Raw genomic sequence first — 20,095 nt, 5'->3', positions numbered from 1 at the left:
ACAATGTATAAAATGTAATTTGTGATGATAACAATGTAAAGGGGGAACTGTAGCTAAATAGGAGCAAAGTTTTTGCATACTATTGAAACAAAGTTGGTATTATTTGAACTACATTGTTATAAAAAAGATGTTAATTGTAATCCATAGGGCAATCACCAAGAAAATAACTTGAAAATATATAGCAAAAGAAACAAGAGGGCAACAAAATTGGTACACTAGAAAATATCTATCTAACACAAAAGAAGACAATAATGAAGGAATAGAGTGCCAAAAAATATATAAGAAATATAGAAAACAAATAGTAAAATGGTAGAAGTCTGGGAAGTAATCACTAAACATGTAAATGGTTTAACCTCTCCAATTAAAATGCAGAAGTTACAAGAATAGATTAAAAAAATGATCCAACTATATGCTATCTATAAGAGATTCACCATAGATCTAAAGATATGAACAAGTTAAAAGTGAAAGGACAGAAAATATATTCCATGCAAACAGTAACCAAAAGAGAATTGGGGTGCTTATATTAATATCAGAGAAAATGGCCATTAAGACAAAAATTGTCTCAAGAGACATATAAGGACATTATATATTGACAAAAGGGTCAATTCATCAAGAAGATGTAAAAATTATAAACACGTATGCACCTAACAACAGAGCCCCAGGGGCCAGCCTGGTGGCATAGTGGTTAAGTTTGCATGCTCTGCTTCTGAGGCCCGGGGTTTGCAGGTTCAGATCCCGGGCATGGACCTATGCACCGCTTGTCAAGCCACACTGTGGCAGGCATCCCACATATAAAGTAGAGGAAGATGGGCACAGATATTAGCCCAGGGCCAATCTTCCTCAGCAAAAAGAAGAGGATTGGCAATGGATATTAGCTCAGGGCTAATCTTCCTCACAAAAGAAAAAAGAGAGCCCCAAAATATCTGAAATAAAAACTGACAGAATTGAAGGGAGAAAGAGACACTCAACAATAATAGTTGTTGACTTCAACACCTCACTTTCAATAATGTGTAGTACAACTAGGCAAAAGATAAACAAGGAAATAGAAGCCTTGAAAAACACCATAAACTGACTAGACTTAACAAATATCACAAAACTCTTCACTCAACAACAGTAAAATACACATTATTCTCAAGTGCACATGGAACATTCTCCAGGATAGACCATATGTTAGGCCACAAAAATGTCACAATAAATTTTAAAAGATTTAAATTACACAAAATATTTTCTCCAAATCAAGAGAAAAAAATAAGAAATCAATAGCAGGAAAAACTGGGAAAGTCATAAATATGTGGTAATTAAACATCGTACTCCCGAATAAACAATGAGTCAAACAGGAAATCACAGGGGAAATTAGGAAAAACTCTGAAATGAATAAAAACAAAAACAACATACCAAAATATATATGATGCAGCAAAAGAAGGACTCAAAGAGAAATTTATAGCTGTAAATGCCTACAGTAAAGAAGAGAAAAATCTCAAATCAATAACCTAAACTTTATCTTAAGGAAATAGAAAAAGAAAAGTGAACAAACCCAAAGCTAGCAGAAGGAAGGAAATAATAAAGAATAGAGCATGGATAAACAAAGTAGAGAATGAAGAAATAATGGCTCTTTGAAAAGATCAACAAAATTGACAAGCCTTTAGTTACACTGACCAAAAAAGAAAAACAAGCAAAGACTCAAATTTTTAAAATAAAAATATATGTGGGGACATTACTACTAATCTTACAAAAAAAAATATTATAAGAGAATACTATGAACAATCATTTGCCAACAAATTAGATATAGCCTAGATGACGTGGAGAAATTCTAGAATTACAGAAACCTCCAAGACTGGCTCAAGAAGAAGTAAAAAATTCTGAATAGAACTATAATGAGGAAAGATATTGAGTCAGTAATTTAAAAACTTCCACCAAAAAAAGCCCAGGGTGAGCCAGCCCTGATGGCCTAGTGGTTAAAGTTCAGGGCACTCCACTTTGGTGGCCCGGGTTCCGTTCCTAGTTGTGGAACCACACCACTCATCTGTCAGCAGCCATGCTGTGGTGGTGGCTCACACAGAAGAACGAGAAGAACTTACAACTATACACAACTATGTACTGGGGTTTTAGGGGGAAAAGGAAAAAAAAAGGAGGAAGATTGGCAACAGATGTTAGCTTAGGGTGAATCTTCCCCTGCAAAAACAAAATAAAAAGACAAAGAAGAAACAAACAAAAAAATGCTCAGGGCAAGATGGCTTCACTGGTGAATTTTATCAAATGTTTGTGGAATTAACACCAATTCTTCACAAACTCCTTCAAAAACAGAGGAGGAAACACTTCCTAACTCATTCTATAAAGCCAGTATTACTCTGATATCAATGCCAGACAAGGACATCAAAAGAAGAGAAAACTACAGACCAATATTCCTTATGACTATAGATGCAAAATTCTCAACAAAATACTAGCAAACCAAATCCAGTAGCATATTAAAAGAATATATGGTATATATAATACATATATACCATGACCAAGTGGAATTTACGTCAGTAATGCAAGTGTGGTTCCACATATGAAAATCAATCAGTGTAATACACTACATTAACAGAATGAAGGAAAAACACCATATGATTGTCCAATTCAGGTATAAAAAGGCATTTGACAAAATCCAACACCCTTTCATGATTAAAAAAGGAAAACACTCAACATGGTAAAGGCCATATATGAAAACCCCATAGCTAACATTATATTCAATTGTGAAAGTCTGCAAGTTTCCCTTTAGATTAGGAACAAGACATGGATGTCCACATTGCCACTTCTATTCAATATCGTACTGGAAGTTGTAGCCAGGACAACTAGGCAAAAAAAAAAAAAAAAGCATCAAAATTGGAAATGAAGAAGTAAAACTATTTCTATTTGCAAATGACATGATCTTATATAAAGAAAATCCTAAAGTGCCCACACACAAAATAACTATTAGAGTTAATAAAAAATTTAGCAAAGTTGCAGGATACCAGATAAACATACAAAAATCAGTTATATTTCCACACACAGGCAATGAAATCTGAAAATGAAATTAAGAAAACAATTCTATTTACAATACTATCAAAAAGAATAAAATATTTAGGAATAAATTTAACCAAGGAAGTACAAGACTTGTATAATGGAAACTACAAACATTACCAAAAGAAATTAAAGACCTAGATAAATGAAAAGATATCCATGTTCATGGATTAGAACACTTAATACTGTTAAGAAGACAATACTTCCCAAAGACATTTACAGATTCACAACAAATTCTATCAAAATTCCAATGGTGTTTTTGTAGAAATTGAAAAGTTTATCCTAAAATTTATATAAAATTACAACAGACCCAGAAGAGTCAAAACAATTTTGAAAAAGAATAATAAAGTTGAAGGACACACACTTCTCAATTTCAAAAGTTATTACAAAGTGATAGTAATCAAAATAGTGTGGTACTGGCATAAGAATAAACTCCAATAGGATAGAATTGAGAGTGCAGATATAAACCCTTACATCTATGGTTAGTTGATTTTTTTTTTTTTAGTGAGGAAGATTAGTCCTGAGCTAACACCTACTGCCAATCCTCCTCTTTTTGCTGAGGAAGATTGGCTCTGTGCTAACATCCGTGCCCATCTTCCTCTACTTTATATGTGAGATGCCTGCTACAGCATGGCTTGATGAGCGGTGCATAGGTCGGCACCCGGGATCTGAACCTGTGAACCCGGGGCTGCCAAAGTGGAGTGTGCAAACGACCACTATGCCACTGAGCTGGTCCCTACGGTTAATTGATTTTTGACGAGAGTGCCAACGCCATTCAATGGGGAAAGAAATATTCTTTTCAACAATTGATGATGGAATAACTGGATATTTACACACAAAAGAATGAGCTTGGATCTTTATCTCATGCCATACACAAAAATTAACTCAAAATTGTTCAAAGATCTAAATGTAAGAGCTAAAACTATAAAAACTCTTTGAAGAAAACAGGGATAAATCTCCATGACCTTAGATTTTTCAGTGGATTCTTAGGTATGACACCAAAAGCAAAGGATTAACAAATAAGATAAATTGAGTTTAATAAAAATTAAAAACTTTCCTGCATCAAAACACTTCATCAAGAAAGTGAGACAACTCACAGAATGAGAGATAATATTTTAAAATCATATAGAAAATATTTGTAACTCATATATCCAATAAGAATCTAGTATACGCAACATGTAAGTAATTCTAACACCTTAATAACAAAAAGATAATTCAATTTTAAAAATGGACAAAGAACTTGAATACACATTTCTCCAAAGAGGATATACAAATGGCCAATAAACTCATAAAAAGATGCTCAACATCATTAATCATTAGGGAATTGCAAATAACAACCACAATGATATATTGCTTCACACCCAATAGGATGGCTATAAAAAGAAAAAGAAAATAATTTGTTGAGGAGAATGTGAAGAAATTGGAACTCTCATACATTGCTACTGAAGATGTAAAATGGTACAGTAATTGTCAAAAACAGGTTAGTGGTTTCTCAAAACGTTAAACATAGAATTACCATATTACTCAGCAATTTCAGAGAATTAAAAACAAAACAAAAACTTGTACATGAATGATCACAGCAGCATTATTCATAACAGCCAAAAAATTAAAATTAAAAAATTAAAGCCACCCAAATTTCCATTAACTGGTGAAACAAATTGTGCTATGTACATACAATGGAATATTATTCAACCATAAAAAGAATGAAATACTGATACATGCTACAACATGGATAAACCTTTAAAACATAATGCTAAGTGAAAGAAATCAGACACAAAGGTCACGTAATTTGTGATTTCATTTATATGAAGTGTCCAGAATAGGCAAATCCATAGAGACAGAAAGTAGATTAGTGGTTGCCAGGGACTAGTGGTAGGGAGGCAATGGAGAGGGACCACTTAATCAGTATAGAGTTTCTTTTTGGAGTGTTGAAAATATCCTGGGATTGGCAGTGATGATGGTTGCACAACATCATGAATATATTAAAAACTATTGTATTGTACACTTTGAAATGGTAAGAATACTGAATTTTTTATGTGAATTTTACCTTGGTAAAAATTTTTTTTAAAATAGTGGTAACATCAAATGCAGGCAAAGATGCAGAGGAACTGAATCACTCATACATTGTTGATGGGAATATAAAATGGTACAGCGCTCTGGAAAACAGTTTTGCAGTTTCACTAAACTCGCAACCATCATTCTACCCAGCAATCATACTCCTGTGTAGTTACCCTAGAGAAGTGAAAAGTTACATTTACACAGAAACTTGTACTCAAATGTTTATAACAACTTTATAGTAATAGCCAAAAACTGGTAAAAACTCAGATGTCCATCCACTGGTGAATGGTTAAACAAACTGTTACTTACATGCCATGGATTCTTCTCTAGATGAATCTCCAGAAAACTAGTGAGAAAGCCAATTCCAAAAGATTAGATACTGTATGATTCCATTTATATAACATTCTTGAAATTACAGAAATGGAGATAAAATTATAGAATTGTAGAACAGGTTGGTGGTTGCCAGGATTAAGGAGGGGATGGAGGTGAGAGGGATGTGCGTATGGCTGTAAAAAGGCAACATTACTGATCCTTGTGGTGATGTAAATATTCTTTATTTTGACTATCAGTGGCAATATTATAGTTCTGATATTGTGCTATAGTTTTGCAAGATGTGTTCATTGGGAAGAAATTAGGGAAAAGGTACATAGGATCTCTCTATCTTATTTCTTACAAATGTGTGTGAATCTACAATTATCTCAAGATAAATAAACTTTAAAAAAAAGAAATCTGATTTGCTCTTCTGGCAAAGTCTTTATTATCTGGTGGTGACCTTGAGGGTGAAAGACCTTGCTGGATTTAAGCCATGGAGATCAAACTAGCCAAGGAAGTCATGAGCACTATGGCCTCATGGTCCCACCAGGACACAGCACTCGAGAAGGGTGACCTAGAGGTGGCAAGAGTTGGAGGACCTCCTGGGTCTCTGTCTACTCCACTCTGCCTTCTGTCTCTGGCTACCAAATAGGGGGAGAGCATTTTACAGTCTCCCTGTGGCAAAGATTTCTACAACTTCAGGGAAAGGAAACTGATGACAGAGTTTTATGAAAAGGATAATCAGTTCTTTGGTTATTTGTGATCTCTTGTCTACCATACAGAAGCTGGAGTTCTGAGAACTGGGTTTAGCAGTTCTGCTGATGATGAACCAGTGGACCTCAGGCAAGTATTTTTTAATTTTTCTGAGTTTCAGTCATCTTTTCCTTTTTGTTTTTAATAATAATACAATTTTATAAATTTTATCCATCAGGCTAATCATATTTGTTTTGGTTATATTTTTTCCAGCTTTATTGAGATATAATTGACAATAAAATTGTGAGATATTTAAAGGGTACAACGTGATGATTTGATACACATATATATTGTGAAAGGATTCCTCACATCTAGTTAATTAACACAACTATCACCTCAATATTTGCCCTTTGTTTATTTATGTATTTATTTTTGGTGAGAACATTTAAGTTCCACTCTCCTAGCAAATTTCAGTTATACAATACAGTGCTATCAACTATAATCACGATATTATACATTCAATCCTCAGACCTTAGTAATCTTATAACTTAAAGTTTGTACCTTTCTACCAACCTCCGCTGATTTCCCCTACCCACCACCCCCCCACCTCTGGCAGCCACCTTTCTACTCTCTGTTTCTATAAGCTCAACTTTTTAATTTAGATTCCACGTATAGGTGATACCATGCAGTGTTTGGCTTATTTCACTTCCCAAGACGCCCTCCAGGTTCACTCTTTTTGTTGCAAATGACAGGATTTCCTTTTTTATTAAGGCTGAATCATATTCCATACCATATTTTCACAATCCATTCACTCATTGACAGATATTTAGGTTGTTTCTATACCTTGGTTATTGTGAATAATGCTGCCATGAACATGGAGTACAGATACCTCTTAGAGATAATGGTTTCATTTCCTTTGATTATATACCCAGAATTAGGATTGCTGGATCATATGGTAGTTTGTTTTTTGTTTTTTTCTTTTTGGTGAGGAAGATTTGCCCTGAGATAACGTCTGTTGCCAATCTTCCTCTTTTTGCTGAGCAAGATTGGCCCTGAGCTAACATCTCTGCCCATCCTCCTCTGTTTGTATGTGGGATGCTGCCACAGCATGGCTTGATGAGGGGTGCCTAGGTCTGTGCTCAGGATTCGAACCTGCAAACCCTGGGCGGCCAAAGCGGAGCATGTGAACTTAACCACTACACCACCGGGCCAGCCCCTTCATGTGGTAGTTTTATTTTTAATTTCTTGAGGAACCTTCATACTGTTTTCCATAGTTTACATTCCCATTAACAGTGTACAACAGTCCCCTTTACTCTATATCCTCATCCTCATTTGTTATCTCTTGTCTTTTTTATAGTAGCCATCCTAACAGGTGTGAGGTGATACAGGTGTGAGGTTTTGATTTGCATTTCTCTGATGATTACTTTGTTAAGCACCTTTTCATGTACCTGTCAGCCATTTGTACATCTTCTTTGGAAAAATGTCTATTCAGGTGGTTTGCCATTTTTTAATCTGGTTATTTCTGTTTGTTTTTTTTTTTTCAGTTGATGAGTTCCTTGTATATTTTGGATATTAACTTCTTATCAGATATGTGCTTTGCAAATATTTTCTCCCGTTCCATAGGTTGTCTTTTATTTTGTTGATAGTTTCCTTTGACAAGGAGAAGATTTTTAGTTTGATGTAATACACTTGTTTATTTTTGCTTTTATTGCCTTTTTTTGGTGCCAAATCCAAAAAATCATTGCCAAGACTGATGGCAAGAAGTTTACCCCCTATGTTTTCTAGGAGTTTTATAGTTTCAGGACTTACATTCAAGTTTTTAGTCCATTTTAAGTTGATTTTTATGTATGGTCCAGTGGTCCAGATTCCTTCTTTTGCTTGTGGCAATCCAGTTTTCCCAACACCATTTATTGAAGAGACTACACTTTCTCCATGTTCTTAGCTGCTTCATCAAAAATTAATTGACCATATGTATACATGTGTTTATTTCTGGGCTCTTTACTCTGTTTCACTGATCTATGTGTCTGTTTTTAAGACAATATCATACTGTTTTCATTACCATAGCTTTGTAATATAGTTTGAAATCAGGAAGCGTGATGTCTCCAGCTTTGTTCTTTCTCAAGATTGTTTTGGCTCCTCAGGGTCTTTTGTGGTTTCACACAAATTTTAGGATTGTTTTTTCTATATCTGTGGAAAAATACTATTGGAATTTTTATAAGGATTGCATTCAATCCATAGATCACTTTGGGTAGTATAGACCTTTTAACAATATTAATTCTTCTAATCCAAAGAGCAGGGAATATCTTTCCATTTACTGGTGCCTTCAATTTCTTTCAGCAATGTCTTACAGTTTTCAGTGTATAGATCTTTCACTTCTTTGGTTAAATTTATTCCTAGGTATTTTATTCTTTTTGATGCAATTGTAAATGGAATTCTTTTTTATTTTCTCTTTCTGATAGTTCTTTTTTAGTGTATAGAAACTCAGCTGTTTTTATATATCGATTTTGTAACTTTACTAAATTCATTTATTAGTTCCAACAGTTTTTTGGTGGAGTCTTTAAGGTTTTCTATATGTAATGTCATGTCATCTGCAAACAGAGGCAGTTTTATTTCTTTCTTTCCAATTTGGATGTCTTTATTTCTTTTGCTTACCTGATTGCTCTGGCTAAGACTTCTAGTACTATGGTGAATAAAGGTGGCAAGAGTGGATATCCTTGTCTGGTTTCTGTTTTTAGAGGAAAAGCTTTCAGGTTTTCACCATTGAGCATGATGTTAGCTGTGAACTTCTCATATATGTCCTTTATTATGTTGAGGTACATTCCCTCTGTACCCAGTTTGTTGATAGTTTTTGTCATGAATGGATGTTGAATTTTGTCAAGTGCTTTCTCTGCATCTATTGAGATGATCATATAATTTTCATCCTTCATTTTTTAATGTGGTGTATCACGTCAATTGATTTGCAAATGTTGAACCATCTGTGCATTTCTGGAATAAATCTCACTTGATCACGGTGTATGGTACTTTTAAGTATTGTTTAATTTAGTTTGCTAATATTTTGCAGATTTTTTGCATCTATGTTCATCAGAGATATTGGCCTATAACTTTCTTTTCTTGTAGTCTGGCTTTGGTATTAGGGTAATGCTGGCCTTGTAAAATGAGTTTGGAAGTGTTCTCTCCTCTTCAATTTTTTAGAGGAGTTTGGGAAGGATTAGTGTTTATTCTTCTTTAAATTTTTGGTAGAATTCACCAGTGAAGCCATCTGGTCATGGACTTTTCTGTGTTGGGATGTTTTGATTACTGACTCAATATCCTTGCTAGTAATCGGACTATTCAGATTTTCCGTTTCTTCGAGAGTTAGTCTTAGTAGGTTGTATCTCTCCAAGAATTTATCCGTTTCTTCTTGGTTGTCCAATTTGTTAGTGTATAATTGTTCAGGTGGTCTCTATGATCTTTGAATTTGTGTGGTATCAATTTGTGCAGTAATAACTCTTTTATTTGTAATTTTATTTCTAATTTTATTTATTTGAGTCTTCTCTCTTTTTTTCTTCATAAGTCTAGCTAAAGGTTTGCCCATTTTGTTTATCTTTTCAAAAAACCAGCACTTAGTTTCCTTGATCTTTTCTATTATCTTTTTAGTTTCTATTTCATTTATTTCCACTCTGATCATTGTTATTTCCTTCCTGATACTAACTTTGGGCTTAGTTTGTTCTGCTTTTTCTATTTCCTTGAGGTATAAAGTTAGGTCGTTTATTTCAGATCTTTCCATTTTCTTAAAGTAGGCATTTGTCACTATAAACATCCCTCTTTTGCTACTTTGGTATGTTGTGTTTCCATTTTCATTTGTCTTGAGATATTTTTAGTTGCTCTTTGATTTCTTCTTTGACCCATTTGTTGTTCAGGAGCACATTGTTTAATCCCCACACGTTTGTGAATTTTCCGGTTTTTTCCTTGTAATTGATTTCCAGTTTCATACCATTGTGATTGGAAAAGATGCTGGATATGATATCAATCTTCTTAAATCCATTAAGACTTATTTTGTGGCCTAACATATGATCTATCCTGGAAAATGTTCCATGTGCACTTGAGAAAAATGTGTATTCTGCTGGTGCTGGATGGAATGTTCTGTAAATGTCTTTAAGTCCATCTGATCTAATGTGTAGTTTTAAGTCTAATGTTTTCTTACTGATTTTATGTCTAGATGATCTATGTATTGTTGAAAGCTGTCTTCACTTTTTTTTATTCTTTTTTCTTTTTGCTCCTCAGATTGAATAATTCCACCTCTCTGTCTTCAAGTTCACTGATCATTTCTTTTGCTTTGAACCCCTCTATTGAATTTTTCAATTCAGTTGTATTTTTTAGCTACTGAACCCCTCTGTTGAATTTTTCAATTGAGTTATTATATTTTTCAACTCTGTGATTTCTGTTTGGTACTTTTTAATATCTTTTTTTGATATCTTTATTGAAATTCTCGCTTTGTACATGCATTGCTTTCCTGACCTCAGTGAGCATCTTTATGATCGGTAAGCCAGACCCTCTGGCAGCAGCTAGGAAAGTATGTAGTTAACCCCTTCCAAGGGAGAAGAAACTAGGAGATGGGTGTTTTTGTCTGTTTTCTCTGCACTGGGCCAAGCTGCAGAGGGGTGCTCTTGTACCTGTTAAGAACTGCTTGTTTGTTTGCTACAATACCTTGGGATTTGTGAATGCAAGCCCCATTAGCTAACAGAGCCAGGCAATCCAGAGACGCATCCCTTGGGCAGCAGCCACAAGAGCTGGGGTGCCATACATGTGTACAAGCTCTTTCCAGAGAGATACTGGTGACTTGGAGTGGGCTAGAGGAAGAAGGCAGGGAAGGTGTCTACCATCTTCCCCAGTCTCTGGGAAGGATCATAGCCAGCCCCTAGATTCATGCTATATTAGAAGAGTGACCCTCAGGCAGCAGCTTTTAAAGTATTCAGATGGAACTCTTTCAGGGAAAGACTGGGAGGTGGACGATTTTGCCAGCTTTCTCTGCACTGAGCCCTGGGGATATAGCCGTGATGAGTGCTCACGCATGTTAACAACTACTTCTTCATTTCCTATAGTTTTGTTGGTCTTGTGAATGCAAGCCTGGTTGGCTTTCAGAGCAAGGTGTTTTGGGGACCTGTTCCTTGGGTGAGAGTCTTAAAATTTGGGGCCCTACATGTGAGGTCCAAACTCTTTACTCCTCAGGGAGAAGTTTGGAGTTGGGGCTTCCCTCCCAATTGTATGACACTGTACTAGAAGTGGGGTTTATGGTGAACATGTGTCTCAATCAGCTTCCCTACTCATTTTGATGTGGGTATTTTCTCATTCACCTAATATGTAGGAGTCACTCAGCTTCCTTCTGGATTTCTCTGAGGTAATTTCTCTGTGTGTAGTTGTATGTTCAGTATGTCCATGGGAGGAGAGGAGTTTAGAAACCTCCCATGTTGCCATCTTGGTTGACGCCCCCCCCAGCCTTCTTTTAAAATAGTTGTACTTGTATCTCATATTATTGACATTATTTGTTTGTACTCAACTTCCCTAATCAGACTATAAATAACATGAGGGCAAGGAATGCACCTTCATAATTTTCTGTCTTTAGACCCAAATTAGCACAATGTCCATAGTCAATAAATGAATGAAGACGTAAACCAAATGGAATCAGAATGCCTAGTAATTGTGTAGATAAGTAGGTCCCTTCCCTCTGAACCTTCAAGCACAAATGTCTGGAAAACAGGTTTAGCAAGATAAACTTAGAATGAGTGAATTAGAGCCATAGTTGCAAGGAAAATCTTTTCTGATTGGAAGGAAACCACCAAACAATTTAGGTAGGCTCAAGGAGTCACCTCGAGAAATAGTTCTGTTCCTTCTTCCATGTCACAAGGAAAATAGCAAGAAATAAAGATGAAGAGGAACTTTGAAATAAAGCCTTACAAAGCAAAAAGAGATTATCTCCCCATTCTTTTAACTATTGCTCACAAGTTACTTAAAAGTCCTAAAGAGGTAAACTAGTACCTTCTCTTCTCTGTCATAGGTTATGAACAGGAAAGTTAGGTTGGACCCAGCCACGTATCAACAGATCCTGAAGCCCAAGTGCTAGAGCAATCCACAGCTCCCCACAGTGCTTCTGGCCTCAAACAAAGATTCAGGTTAACTTTGCTACTGAGGCCCAGACATTAAATAAAATAACCTATGAGGAACTAGTTTGTAACTGGTATATATATACATATATATATGTTTTAAATCTTTATCTTCACAAATTTTGTACTATACAGGCAATTTACTTCTTTAATATTTACATATCTTTTTTGAAGTATGCTTTCTAGAAAGGCTAAGGAGTGGGATTATGTGGTCCACATTTCCTCTGTCTGTGATCTGCATGTGAGGACAGCTTGGCCGGTTAGTCGTTGTTGGGAGTTTAGCTAAATTACTCCATAATATTGCTGCCTTGGCATCCATTTTGTGTGATCAAGCAGCCTGCAGGGGCCTTTAACCGACTCTAGCTCCTCCTATGAGTATATGCCCTAGATAACAGCCTGCAAAGTCACAGGTAAATGTAAGATCCTGAAATGACTCCCCCAATGCCTTTGTGATAAGCATTCTCCCTTGTCTCCCAAGACTTTCCCTTCTGCACCTTCAGATAAGACCCCTTGAAAAGCTGACTAAAATCCTGCACTTTTTGGCTTGAATTGACCAATCCAGACTTAGCTCGGGAACCCCAAAGCACTCTACTGTGGACCCTAATAAAGGCAAGTGCCCCGGCTTCTGTCACACTCCATCTGCCTGCACCCTGCCTCGACCTCACTGCATGGCCTCTCAAGGCATGTAGTGGACCTCCTCCAGAACCTGTGAGTAATAAACTTCTCTGTTTCAACTTCCTTTCAGTCTTCTGTTGAACTGTGGCTCAACAACTGACACCCCATGGCTCTACTTAACAGATGTTAATTTAACAAAGTCACAGTCACACAAGTATCGTATTTCCCCTGAGGAGAAAGTCCCTAAAAAATAACTAGCCTCCAGAGGGCTGGCCTTGAGAATCCAATCACTGAGGCTAAGTACAAATTTTGTGGTAATACTGTAGATTTTTTGTTTTCAATATTTCCTGCTAATGGTTACTGTCTACTACGTGCCAGTTATTATCTACTGTGTGCAGATACACATAGTATGTACACTGGGATAAAGCAGCAAACAAGACAGAAGAGTTCCCTGCTCTTGTTGGATTACAGTCTTGGGGGATAGGTGGTCAATAACCAAGTAAACAAATAAAATGAACTGAAATAAAGATACCTGACACATAGAAATAAAAACAGGGCATAGTCTAGGCAGAGTCAACAGTTACAAATTCTGTGAGATAGAAAGGAGCTTGGGATTCTTAAGGGATGAGGACAAGGGAGAAAAAAAAGTAATAGGCAGCCAAACAAGGTTAACTTTCCATTATATCCGCAAAGCCACATTCCCAGTCATGTTGAATATCTGAAATTAACACATTAGCCTCAAAAGTGCTTTTATTTTAACCCTTTTTATGTTTTTTAGAATTTTTTACCTTTTTTTAGACTTGCAGTATATGGACATTATAATTTAAATCCTTCTTAAAATCAAAAGATCAGAGTTATAATTGTTTCTTGTGCTGTGCTACGTGGGTTGAGAGTCTGAAATATTTAGCTGAGTCTGTATCAGCTGGGGAACGTATTTGAAGCTTGTATTCTTGAATAAATTTGTATCAGTGGCTTGGTTTCCAAAAAATAAGTATCGCTTCTTTTTAAGAGTAGAAAATGGTTTCACAACCTCTTCGAAATTGCAATGTAGCCTTTTTGCAAAATAATTAATTGGGTTAAATACTGAAGCAGGCTTCTCCTAAATGGTCTTGCTCTAAATAAAATAATCTTGGCAGTTTTTATCAGTGGTCTTTGACTTTTTAGGTATAATTTGCCATTTAAAAAAAAAGTTTCAGCATCATTAACTGCTTCCGTGAGCTATTCAGCCTCAACTCAGGTTCTAGAGCCCTTCCTTTAACTTGACCTGGTAACAGTACCAATTTGTGAAGGTTGGAGGAAGGGGCTTGCTCAAATGGAAAGAACATTGGAGTTGAAGGCAGACATTTGCTCACACATTTATCCATTCATTTGACTTATAAATATTTATTAAAAATCTTGCTATGTGCCAGGCTCTGCAGTAGATAGACTGAATCTACTAAATCAGTAGTAGTGACTAAAATAGACAAGCTCTGTCCTCATGGAGCTTTAAGTTGGATTCCAGCTCCCTCACATTCTGCCTGGGTAACTTTAAACATGTCACTTTCTCTCTCAAAGCCTGGATTTCCTCATTTGTAAAATTGACAGTATGCAGAGGCGTTGAGAAGATTACAGATAATACAGGCTAAGCACGATGCCTGGCCTACAGCAGTTACTCAGTAGATTTCAGTAAGGACATTCTACCCAGAAGCCTCATGTATTCAAATATTTGTTCATTCATGAGTTCAAACACTGGCAAATACCAAGGTTTCAGGAAGTCTGGGTACTAGTTCATAGAGAAAATTCTTCAGTTCTAAAGAACAAATGAGGTAGTTTCAATTCCTTGGTTATTTTATCATCGTTTCATTTGTTATACTTATTGGCCAGCTGTATTAATTTCTTAGTTTGAGCAAATATCTCTCCAGTTTGTTAATGCCTGTCAGTAAATGATAACTTTAATTCCGTAAGGTTGCCACTCACAAACCTACATTTCCTAGAATAGGACTAGCCTTAGTTACAATTTATAATCAATAACAAGAATCCAAGAGGACATAAGTTCTTTATAATCCCAATTAATGGTGTTGATAATAAATGTTTACTGTCATAGATACTTATTTCTGTTTCCTACCAAACCTACACAGTAAGGAAGTGCATAGTAATTTTTTTTCCAGAGGATAAAAAATTGAATACTTCCTCAAAATATGATTTTAATCCATTCTCCCAAAGCATAACATAACCATGCATTTTAAATCAAGTTAAAGCTCTATAAAGGTCATATAAATACAAAAGAGTTATTGCTAAAGTAGAAGCTTAACACAAAGCAAGGGAAAAAGAGATTTCCTCTAAGGTGGAGGTAACTTGGTTTCGTATAATCTGCAAAATAAACAGCAACTCCCCACCAGAGTCACTTGGGAAATGCCCGTGAGCACCAGTGTCAGGGGAGGTGATGGCTTTGCCCACAGAGGGTCTCAAGTTTACACAGAGGAAGGAGGTTGAGAGATGGGGCCAAACTCAACTGGCATCCTAGGTTCATGTGGAAAGACGGCATCAACTTCGCTTTTGTCAAATGCAGAGGGAGGTGTATTTCTGGATAAATAAAAGCAGGATTCCAGATGTCTAGCCCAGTTCTCCAAATCCAGAAGAGGTGGACATGCCCTTGTCTCTGTGGCCTGGCTCCCCAAAGTAGGAGTGGACCCCTCTGAGGCACTGACAGGTAAAGCTCATCTATTCTGCTGGGGTATACTTCAGTTTTTCCTGTTCTGAGCCTGTCCTTTGCTAGATGAGGCCAGGGGTACAATTCCCTTGCATACTAAATCAATTATCAGTTTTGTGACAAAAATCAGACTGTCTATCTGGTTGGCCAACTGTTCACCTGAAGTAAGTAACAGCTGGCAAGAGTCAACAGTACTTATCAATAAGCCAAATGTTGGCTGAATTGATTGGTTAATTCATTGACCACTTAATTCAGTTAAGAGAATGAATCCTGTTCAGATAGCAGCTGAGTCACTTCATGTCCTCCCTTGCTTTTTGTTAGTGGAAGCAACAAAACCTGTGATTATTCACTGAGTATTTGTGTTTTTACTTTGCTTTGCGACAAGCCTCTTCTCTTTGCCACCAGCCTGCTTTATGTGTGTGTCCTGGGGGAACAGAATGCTTCCCAAATAGAAAAAAGTTTCGAGTTTGGAAGGGATGTTAAAAATCATCAAATCCAAGCAATTTTCCAGTGCTTTAGTCTCCTTTAATTGTCTTCGTAAGTTGTTCTTGTTGAATATCTCCAGTGAAGGGAAGCAGATGCTTTCTTAAAAGAGCTCATCTACCTACAGACAGCACTAACTGTGCTGGCATAATTGGGAGGAAAAGAGGAAGTAGAAGAGAAAAAGAGGAAGAGGAGAAGAGAGGAGGGGGGAGAAAGCTCTACCATTTGTTGCGCACTTACTCTGGACCCAGCCCTGTGCCAACACGAATTACAGACATATTGTGTGATTTGGGCATCTGGCTCTAGAGTCAAGCAGCATACAAGAGAAGAATTAATGTAGGAGCCTATTAGCAGAGTCCACATCTTTAGCCTTTTCAGTAATAGCCTTTTCCGATTTTCTCACTTCTGCTAAGGAGATAGAGGAACAGATAATGGCTGCATGCTAGTGTATGGAAGTCAGTATCATCAACCTCTCTGTTGCCCCCGAAAGCCACATTTGCACAGACCTGGAGGCAGTAAAGTTGCTCTTCCCTTAAATGTTATAAGATGCCTTTGCTCACATATCTTCGTGGGTGAGCAGGGATTTGAATCCAGGCCTGTTTAGTTTTAGAACCTGTGCTCTTAAGCAGGCTTCACTGCCTTTCTTGTCCATTCTCTCCTACCTTTCACTGGCTTTTCATTCTCCATCATGCCTTTCTGCACTGCATCTGGGTGGTGCAGCAGTCCTGCAGCGGAAGTGTAATTGCCTTGTAGGAGGAAGTGCTAATTCCCTGTGCACATTCTCAAAAAGTATTCTTAGAAATCTTTTTTAAGGTAATAGGCTGACCTGACTGTTTTTTAAGATTATAAAGAAGGGACATAAAAGTGGCAGTGTGAAAGCAAGTCCAGCAGACAGGTAGAGACCTTGTCTTGTCAGAGTTTGTGACCCTTTATGGGGTTGCTCCCTCGTCAACCAACAAAGCAGGCCTCACTTGCCCTGAAGTTAAAACATGGATGAGAAGCTGCCTTGCAGAACCTTTCCTCTTCCCATCTCTGTGATAATACAAGCTAGCCTTTGTACCCAGGCCCCAAGGGAGGCATTGTTAGTGATTAGGAGCGAGAGATCCAGAGCAAGTCTGAATCTCATCTCTGCCACTTTCTAGCTGATGACCACGGGTAAATTATTTAACTTCTCTGTGACTCCATCTGGAAAGGAAGGAAAATAAGAGTACCCACCACATAGGATTATTGTGATGATTAAGTTATACCTTTTCAGCACTTAGGACAGTGCCTGGGATCGACTAATAACATCATCATTAGCAGCAACCGCAGCAGGATCCAGGAATCTGGCTGTGTTCTGTCAAAACCAAAGCCGTCTCTCTGAGGTCTCAGATCCTTATCTGTGCTTTGCAGGGGATAGAGTGAAGCTCTCTCTTAGTGCCTTCCCCATGCTCCACGCAATGAGCTCAGAGTCTGAATCACCAGTTGCTGAGCATCCTCTGGGCACCAGGACTGTCGGTTAGCACAGCAGATTCCAGGTTAGTTCTGTGAGCAACTTGAAAAGCTGGAACTAGGGATCCACAGAATGGTAGGTACCTGACACTGGATCAATTTTAAAATGGGAGTAATGTATTTCCAAAGGCCGTTAGTATAATAAAAAAACAGCAGGTAGAGCTTAATTACTCACACAATTACATGCACGTACACTGCAGGATGCAGCAACAGAAACTAAGATTTGTTGTCAATACCCCCTTCAAAGTAAGGGCAATTCCTTGGTAGATTTAAGTAATATTGGCTGCCCTGAATGGCCAGTGATTTCCCAGTCTTTGTATTTATATGCTTTTTGCACATGCTAGGCACATGTTAAATTCTTCTCCTACCCTGTATCTTATTTAACAGATGAAAAACTGTTCTCAGAGAAGTTAACTTGTTCAGGATGTCTCTTATAAAGCGGAGCCCCTGGCTTTGTTTAGGGCTCTCTGTCTACTCATGATAACTACCTCATTATTATACTCACACAGTGCTTCCTGTACCTGCACCTCGGTTTTCCCACCTCCACTTGCTTACTTGCAGTAATCTGGTCCCTCCACAACTATCTTAAGGAGGTACAGATCTAGTACAATGGGTTGAGAATAGTAAAGTAGTTTCAGTCTCAGACCCTCTGTGGACAGCAGTGTATTTGGGGCAGTTCTCTGCCTGTCCTGAACCTTGTGGTGGGGTGTATGGCGTGGACCAAGATGGAATTTAGGAGGAGATTTCCTTATCTCGCTCAAAAGAACCTGAGGCTATCTTATACTCAGTTGGTTGCACACAGTGCCTTAGGCCACCTGGTTTCAAGTTTTCTTTTCCCATTTGCTATAGCCTTAAATAAAAGCTTTTTAATGGCCTGATTTTACCTATTTAAAATTGTAAGAGAAAGCACTCCTGCCTCTGAGTTACGCCAACATGGGCACTGACCTCAGAATCGGGGAATCTCAAACCTCACACTCACATGGTTTTCTCTTGTTACTACCATGAAAACCAAAAAGGAAATAAGAAACTTGCTTCTCAACTCACTAAGAAGTGGAAAGGAGAGGAATACACAACAGCTATGATAGGGGCCATTTCTCTAAAAATGAACAGTGCTTGAGGTGGGAGAGGGGGTTCTTTGTCCTGGATCCTTGATTCGATAGATCCTCTATGAGAGCTCAAAAACACTCTAGAATGTGTGTTCACCTTCATTTTGGATCTGCTTCATTTCTTTCCATAACTCCCCAGGCTACCGTAATACATTCAGGATGGGGCATAGAACACTTGATTCTTCCCTTTCTTTTTTCCTTGTCCTTCCTCCTCCTCCTCTTCCCCTTTCCTTTGTTTCCTGCTTTCCCTGAGGACTGACATTGCTCTTGATGAAGTGGAGATATAGATAGGAGAAGAAGGGGAATGGAAGTGCTCACAAGTTCTTATCGCAAATTCTTTTCTTTTCTACTTCAGGCCTTGAAAAAGAAAAGAAGATACTCCTCCACTCAAATAAAATACTTCCAAAAACCTAAGTGGGGAATGAAAATCATCCACTGTCAGCCCGTGCTCTATGTGTAAGCTAGAACTTTCTGCATTTTGCACGTTTTACCACTGGGTGTTGTAGGGAAGCCAAGGCATGGTGATCTCACCCTGGGAAAACCGGACAACCATAGTGGAATTTGTGCTTCGAGGATTCTCTTCCATCCGACAGCTAAATATTTTCCTCTTTATGATGTTTTTAGTTTTCTACATCTTAATTGTTTCTGGAAACATCCTCGTTATCCTGCTAGTTTTGTTCAGCTATCACCTCCACACCCCCATGTACTTCTTCCTAGTGAATTTGTCCTTTCTGGAGATCTGGTATACCTCCAACATTGTCCCCAAGATGTTGCTGATTATCACAGCTGGACAGAAGACTATCTCTGTAGCTGGGTGCTTGGCACAATTCTACTTTTTTGGATCCCTGGCTGCAACAGAGTGCCTCTTGCTGGCTGTGATGTCCTATGACCGATACCTGGCCATCTGCCAACCTCTCCAGTATCCCATCCTCACGACTGGCCCCCTCTGCTTTAGGCTAGCTGCCAGCTCTTGGCTCTGCTGCTTCTTCCTCACAGCAATCACCATAGTCCTGCTATCTAGACTAACCTTCTGTGGACCCAATGAAATTGACCACTTCTTTTGTGACTTCAACCCTCTGGTCCACCTCTCCTGCATGGACACCTCACTGACCAAGAACATTGCCTATGCCACCTCTTCTGCAGTGACTGTGGTCCCATTTCTCCTCATCACAGCCTCCTACTCCTGCATTCTTGTTGCTATCCTAAGAATTCCTTCTGGCACGGGCTGGCAAAAGGCCTTCTCCACCTGCTCCTCTCACCTCACCATGGTCAGGGTATTTTATGGGACATTGATTGGCACATACCTCGTGCCCTCAGCCAACTCATCCCAACTCTTGCACAAAGGGTTCTCTCTGCTCTACACCATCCTGACGCCCATGTTCAACCCCATCATCTACAGCTTGAGAAACAAAGACATCCATGAAGCCCTAAAGAAGTGCTTGAGTAAGAAGCCAGGTTTCCTCAGATGA

The 20,095-nt window shown here is 37.9% G+C and overlaps 1 protein-coding gene across 1 annotated transcript; it reads left to right on the top strand.

The window, feature by feature from the left end:
- The first annotated feature begins 19,144 nt into the window (after nt 1–19,144).
- On the top strand, nt 19,145–20,095 carry LOC101394265 (olfactory receptor 11A1-like). The gene has a single exon (XM_004420690.3). The coding sequence runs from the start codon at nt 19,145–19,147 to the stop codon at nt 20,093–20,095; it is 951 nt and encodes a 316-aa protein (XP_004420747.2).

Source organism: Ceratotherium simum, chromosome 2 (genome assembly GCF_057802395.1).
Source record: "Ceratotherium simum simum isolate JZ-2026a chromosome 2, ASM5780239v1, whole genome shotgun sequence".
NCBI classification, from domain to species: Eukaryota; Metazoa; Chordata; class Mammalia; order Perissodactyla; family Rhinocerotidae; genus Ceratotherium; species Ceratotherium simum.
This window is presented reverse-complemented; position numbering and strand designations above follow the sequence as displayed.